Source organism: Mytilus edulis, chromosome 1, assembly GCF_963676685.1.
Source record: "Mytilus edulis chromosome 1, xbMytEdul2.2, whole genome shotgun sequence".
Classification (NCBI taxonomy): domain Eukaryota; kingdom Metazoa; phylum Mollusca; class Bivalvia; order Mytilida; family Mytilidae; genus Mytilus; species Mytilus edulis.
The window spans coordinates 82,672,296-82,679,463 of NC_092344.1; the positions used below are offsets into that span (position 1 = coordinate 82,672,296).

At 30.4% G+C, this 7,168-nt stretch overlaps 1 protein-coding gene across 3 annotated transcripts in view; it reads left to right on the forward strand.

Annotated features, from left to right (window-relative positions):
• LOC139492228 (UV excision repair protein RAD23 homolog B-like) overlaps positions 1-6,226 on the forward strand; it is an 11,949-nt gene extending 5,723 nt beyond the window's left edge. The window contains exons 5-11 of one of the 3 annotated variants that reach the window (XM_071280416.1): positions 1,346-1,580; positions 1,905-2,079; positions 2,678-2,698; positions 3,861-3,887; positions 4,391-4,521; positions 5,160-5,324; positions 5,828-6,226. In XM_071280416.1, coding sequence (XP_071136517.1) covers positions 1,346-1,580; positions 1,905-2,079; positions 2,678-2,698; positions 3,861-3,887; positions 4,391-4,521; positions 5,160-5,324; positions 5,828-5,953 — 880 coding nt within the window. In that variant the 3' untranslated portion in view covers positions 5,954-6,226. The remainder of the gene's footprint in view (positions 1-1,345; positions 1,581-1,904; positions 2,080-2,677; positions 2,699-3,860; positions 3,888-4,390; positions 4,522-5,159; positions 5,325-5,827) is intronic. The other 2 variants (XM_071280423.1, XM_071280430.1) reach the window with 2 other exon arrangements.
• The last annotated feature ends 942 nt before the right edge of the window (positions 6,227-7,168 follow it).

A 7,168-nucleotide genomic window follows, 5' to 3' on the forward strand; every position in this document is an offset into this window, starting at 1 on the left:
AAAGAATGTTACCATTTACCAACGTCACAGTGTAACAGAAAACATTTGTGAGATATCATTTGAAAGTTTGATATGCAGTTTAAATTAACCTGAAATTGCTTTGATTTGTGCTTTGTATTTAGATTTATGAGCTATAGATCTATTAATGTCATATTTTATTGTTAACTTATCCAATGTTTCATGCTAGATAGGAAGCTTGTTTTGCATAATCAAACATGTCAAATGCATTTCAGGATCATGCTATCAGGCAACTCTTTTCTCACATTTCATTAACTTGTATGTTTAAAGATTTGTTTCAAGCAGTTTTGATGAAAAAAGTAAAGATAAATTTCAATTGATTGTTAGATATTTGATTGTATCCTTATTCAAGGAAACTGTCTCCAAATCTTATATATATAATACCGTAATTGGGGTTTTTTTGTTTGTAGTTTTATTTTGGTTTATTTGGTCCCTCGAATGAAAGTGCCAAAATTAAACACACGAAAATAATGCAAACACTAAATATTGAACGCCATATTCCAGGACCGGTATGACGATATCGTAATGTTGATAGTTGGGGGAAATATCTTATGTTATTAAACATGTATCTTTCTATTATTATATACATAGCCAAATCTGAAAATAAATACCGACACTATATAATTTTTATTTAATTGTCAATTTTATGAAATTGTGAAAAAAAATACAATATGGATTTGTATTCACTTAGGTCATATATATGCCAGGCTACTGCTGATTAGATACCGTTTTGCTATAAGAATATAAACACTCCATGTTATCATTTATCTTCTAATAATTAAAATGTACTGCCAGAGGCATAATGATTAAAATTTAAATCCTTGATCGATAATCATGTAGTTGCAATAGAGATAATGATTACAATTTATTTCATATGAATTTTTGTAAAACGTAAATAATGTTTTAAAATCACTTTATTTTTAGCGTTCAACCCCGAGGTAGGGCATTATTTGCAATTGCATTCGTATCCGATTCCTTCATTTAGTTAACTTTGTTGTGTTTCTAGTTTGTGTAGGTCATTGATATGTTGTCTATTAACATAAACGGGCAAATATGAATGAGCTGGCACACTTCTATTGTTCCAAAATTAAACACATCAATTGAGCGGAGCACCAAAATTACACACACCAAAATAAAACACATGCCTTTTGAGTGAAAACCTCCAAAATATCCTGACACCAACATTTCCCAATTTACGGTAAGCCATTTCTTCAGAATATTTAAGTGTACTTTTAAAATGTTTCTATGGAAACAAAAACTGAATTCACAATCATATGTTCCAAACTAGCAAATGCATGAATACAATATTTTAACTATTCATTTTCAGTACTGCCATGGAGACCTCACCTGCTCCTGCAGCAACAACCACTGCAGCAACTACAGCGGCAGGTTTAGCTGAAGCTGTATCACTGGCATCGGCAGAAAGTGCTCTAGTAACAGGACAGCAGTATGAAAATATGGTGACAGAATTAATGAATATGGGCTTTGAAAGAGAACAAGTACTAAGAGCACTGAGAGCTAGTTTCAATAATCCAGACAGAGCTGTAGAATATTTGTTAGGGGTAAATATATAATGCCATGTATATATATGACAAAGTCACATGTTTTCTATATTGAATTTTACTTACTGTTGGTTGTCATTTAATCGTTTTTATATGACTTTAAAAAAAAATTGAGGTAGTATAATGCTTTCATGTTGTAGTCGTCTTAAGACATTTGGTTTCCAGACAATAACTTAAGTTTGAGTGTATGGATCTCTTTGAAATTTAATAAACAAGTTTGATACCACAAAAGGAAGATTTGAGTTGTTTTTGGGGGTCATGGTCTCAATCGTTTGAGTGTTGTTTTGTATTTATTGTAATATACACCAACTTGTTATCTTTTAGGGCATTCCTGATGTACCAGAACCTGCACAACCAGTAGCACCTTTATCACAACAACCTACTTCTGCAACAGGAGCTCTGCCTGCAACAACTGGTGCACCATCAGCCTCACTAGGAGCACCTCCTCCAGCTGCTGCAGGGGCTCCTCCTACTTTAACAGGAGGAACACCAAGCACTGGTATTGACATTTTTGTTTTACAAAAAAATATAAATACTAATAAACCAGCACATTGTAATAGGCATCTGAAAAAGGGAAAAAACCTAGGGAATCCTTCAGTCTTAAACTGGTTTTTACATGCAAATAGGATGTTATTTCTGTATAGCATGGGGAAAATGACCATAACATTGACACCATTTCTTCTGATAGAAATTTATCAGTTTTTTAACATTCAATAAATAAGTGAAAAAATATTAGTATGCTTTAGATCGTCTATATCAAATTGGAAAATATGCAGGTCAATTACTATTGCCCAGATATCCTGTCTTTCTCAACTGACTATGGCCCCTTTGTATGTTCCCCCTTTCTTTTGAATTAAATCAGTATTCATTGTATGTCCAATACTAGTTACCAATACTATTAAGTTAAGACAGGTGTTTGGCTTTGATGGATTTTTCTGTTTCCATTCTCAATTTTATTTGCTTTGTACCATGGTATACATGGTATATGAAAAAATACAAATTATAAAAAAATCTGAATGAATATAAAATCAATAAAAAAAAATTCAAGTTTCCAGAAACATTTAAGTTATATAAAATAATCTGTTGTAAATTTTCAGAAGATTTTGAAATGTTGGAAGGTAAGGTTTTAAAAGAGTATTATGTTGACATTTTTAAGCATTATTATTGGGTCTATATTAATTGTGGCTTAGTAAGTGTATTATGGTATAGGTTTATGTTAATCAGATGTTGGAGTAGAGTCTCTGTTTTAATTTAATTTGTTTGATTTAGACAAAATGAAAATGTTTCAGGAACTGCAACTGTACAATACTACATACGTATATAGAATATTTGACCAATTAAAAATCTAACGTTGACAATGTTCTAGTACAGACTTAACTTATTGCGTCAAAACTTTCTAGTTTTCACATATATTGAATGCATAACCATTGTTTAGGTGCAATTTTTATACGCCTTTCAAAATTTTGATGGGACGTACTATGGTATACAAATGTTTGCGTAAACATGTCGCACTGTAACTTAAGAATAACTTATCCAAATTTCATAAAACTTAACATAGTAACATAGTTGTTTCTTATGATAGTCAAACGATCTGTATACTTTTTGGTGAAAATAAGATTAAAACAAGGGGTGTTTTTTTTTTGTGTTTTATGATTAATGCTTAAAACTTTACACATGTCTTAGCTATATAAATCTAAAGATCTGTATACTTTTTGGGGATGATTCAAAATTTTATTTTAAAGTTATTGAGTTGATACTAAAAAAAAAATGGGGGGTCACATGTCATGCCGTATCTCAAAAAGATTTATGATTATCGCTTAAAACTTTACACACTTCTTAGTTTATATCAATCTTAAGATCTGTATACCTTTTTGGTGATGAATCAAAATTTTATTTTATAGTTATTGATTTAAAAAAATAAGGGGAGAGATCACATGTTGCATGGTATCTCAGAAACTTTTTATGATTATTGCATAAAACTTAAAACAACAGGCATATCATGCACAGGCATATCATGCGCTCATGGCACAGCTGTTTATTTGTAATTTCCTTTCTAATCAGATTTTCTATTTTATGCTTTCAAGTTTTAAAAAAAAAAAAAATGTGTATTATTCCTTTAAAAGTATCATTTTACAAGTTGTAAAATATCACATAAGTATTTTACTGGTTTAATTTTTCCTAATTTGATCATTGAAATTAAATAAAAACATTACAATATAAAACCAGAACTTACTTGTTATATCCAACATCTGTAGAATGGCCTTTTGTGATAAATTTCAGAGGAGTCAGATTCTGATTCTTTTGAGGGTAAGAATTTAGGAAAATTTATTTTTGCATGATTATTTAAATTGACTTTTATTCTCGTTCATATGTTCATATGTTCTTTTTTCTTCTTTTTTTCCAAATGCAGATTTACAGTTATACATGCAAACAAGAAAATAATAACACATTGTATCTTTATCCAAACACATTAATCAATGCATACTTCTGTATCAAAAGTAAAGAAATACACATTGATCAGCATGATAGATTGCTGGTAAAATACAAGGAATGATAAGGACCATTTTGATCCTAAACTTTTCAATGTTTTCAACAACTTAACAAAATTGCAACATTTAACAAGACCTTATGATAAATAAGAGGCATAGGACAAATTAAGGTTGGTCTCATATTAAACTTGGGTATCATAAGATGAAACTTCATATGACTTAATAAACCAATTTCCTTGGGACATATTTCTTACTTTAAATCATATATGAACTGATAGTTTTCATGGATGAAATTGTGAATCTCTTCTTTTTATCTTTCAGGGGAAGATCCTTTAGCATTTTTAAGAACACAGCCACAGTTTCAAAGAATGAGACAGTTAATACAACAGAATCCCCAGATCTTACCAGCTTTACTTCAACAAATTGGTCAGTCAAATCCACCATTATTACAGGTAAATAAACCAGATCAAGAAACTGGATTTACATATAGACGTAAAAGGAAATAATTTAAGGAAATCTACAAGACTTTTCAAAGTCTGTACCCATTGCTTAAATATGAAAAAGTAAGTAATCCAAGAATTCAAATTTAAAAACTTTTATGTGTGAAGATGATATGAACATTTACAGCTGTGAATGAACTAGCAAAAGGATACCCCTGCCCAAAAATTCTTTAAGAATATTTAAGTAGGTCAATTAAATAAAGATTATCTCCCCTTTAACATGGTGGACCATAATTTTATTCCTTAATTCAAAAATCAGGTATTGCTCTACAAAATTTCATCAATATCTGTCTAGGCTTTATATAGGTGCATAGACAAGGGACATTCATCATCCAAACAGGCAGACAGGGTGATTCCTATGTGCTCCCTCAAAACTTTTAAGCAGGGAAATAGTTTTTAAAATAAATTTGAAATATACTAATATTTAAACTGTAAATGGAGAATATCAAGTGTGCCATTCCAGTGGTTTTAAATCGTGATTAACTTTGATTTGTTCTGAATAAGTTCAACATAAAAGCAGCATAAAAGAAGCATTTTTTTGTCGTAATCTGAAAATTACCATTATTAACCAAGTTATTTTTTATTTGCAGTTAATTAGTCAAAATCAAGAGCGATTTATTCAAATGTTAAATGCACCTGTAGATGAAGAAGGTGGTTCAGAAACTACAGCACAGGGAGCAGGAGGGTTGGGTCCTTCTCCACCTGGTGGTGAATATATACAAGTAACACCCCAAGAAAAAGAGGCAATTGACAGAGTAAGTGTAATTAATTGTTACAAAAGTGCTACATTGAAAGAATAAGTTCTTAAATATGGAGCAGTGCAACAGAGACATTTGAAGATTGAATATTAACACTTAAGTCTAGAAATGTACAAAAAGCAAACATTGTTTTGGACAACAATTGACAGACTCCTGACTTGGATCAGAAATATAACTACCGAATGTTTAATATGGATTACAAAGTTCTGCTATTACTCAACCTTTCCACAATATGTAGAACATGAGAAGAAAAACAGCCTCTAGACAAGTGAAAGAAAACTTGACACCACATCAAATGTTCACAGTTTGATAAGCCTTAAATATTTTTGATGAACCTAAAACATGCTCTCATATTCACAATTATAAGCTGCAATATTATTTAAAGAAATTTCTATAATTTAGAAGAAATAAGTTATATTGTTCATTTTTTTTAATACAATAAATGATTTTCCACTTCATTATGATAATGAGATTAATCAACTCTATTTTTTCTTTTTCAGTTAAAAGCTTTAGGATTTTCAGAAGCAATGTGTATTCAAGCTTATTTTGCATGTGAAAAAAATGAAGAAATGGCAGCAAACTTTTTGTTGTCGCAAGGTTTTGATGATGACGAAGGACAGAGCTGATAGACTAAATTAATAAACCAATTTGTGACATTATATAAACATTTTCGTTAAGCGTTGAATATTACAGAATTTTTTTATTATAGACAAATTTAATAGGAAGACATCTATAATACATCATTTTCCATATCCACATGCTGTTTATGCTTAATAACTGTTAAGATGAATTACATGCAAGCTAGAAGGATTCACACACTGTAATGATACCAGATATTTGTTACTCTGCAATGTAATTAAAAAATATGGACCGTTGATGTCCATAAATTAAGATTGGAACTTTTATACTTGTCCTTTTTGCACACATTATCTATTTATTTTGTCTACAGACTTACTATAACTTTCCTGGCTATTTGATAAAGTGTCAGATTTAAGAAATTGAAGATATAAATTGTCCTTTTATCCTAATGTTTTGTTTTTCAAACTCCCAACAGCATCAACATTGTCATATTGTAAACTTGAGGTGCTATGCTTATTGTCTGTTGTAATTTGATAAATGTTCATATTTTCCTTATTCCTTCAGAAACTACAGTTGTTGAATCTGGTTGGTTAGTTTTTATCCTTGAAGCAAAACGGCCGAATCTTTTGAAATAGCAAAATCTTTACACTCATTTCAATCAGGAAACACCATGGTCATCAAAGGAGATTCTTGATTCTGATTGGTCAATTTCAATTTCCTCTTGTTGCCACTTAAAAGATTCAATTTGTATTACATGTGATGGCATGGTTCTAGGTGATCCATGCAGGTTCATTTAAACCTCAAGTTTTATTAATTCATTGATCTTGAGGACTTAATTTCACTGATCTTGAGGACTAAATTTCACTGATCTTGAGGACTAAATTTCACTGATCTTGAGGACTAAATTTCACTGATCTTGAGGACTAAATTTCACTGATCTTGAGGACTAAATTAATCTTTTGCTGCCATGTCTAACTGCACAAAGATTTAGTCAGCTTTATGATGAAAGATTAAATCTTGTTAAAATGAAATTCATGCTACATGTATTAATATTGATATTGATATGGATTCAACAGTAAAAGCATCGGACCACAGCTATAACTTTAAAACAAACATGAACTTAATCAGTAATAAAATATTATGTAACCTTTTATTATTTATTATAACACTCATTCAAAATTGGATGTTTTTATGCTCCATTTATGGGCATTATGTTTTTCGTTCTGTACGTTCGTCTATCCTGCTTCGGGATAATTTAGTTT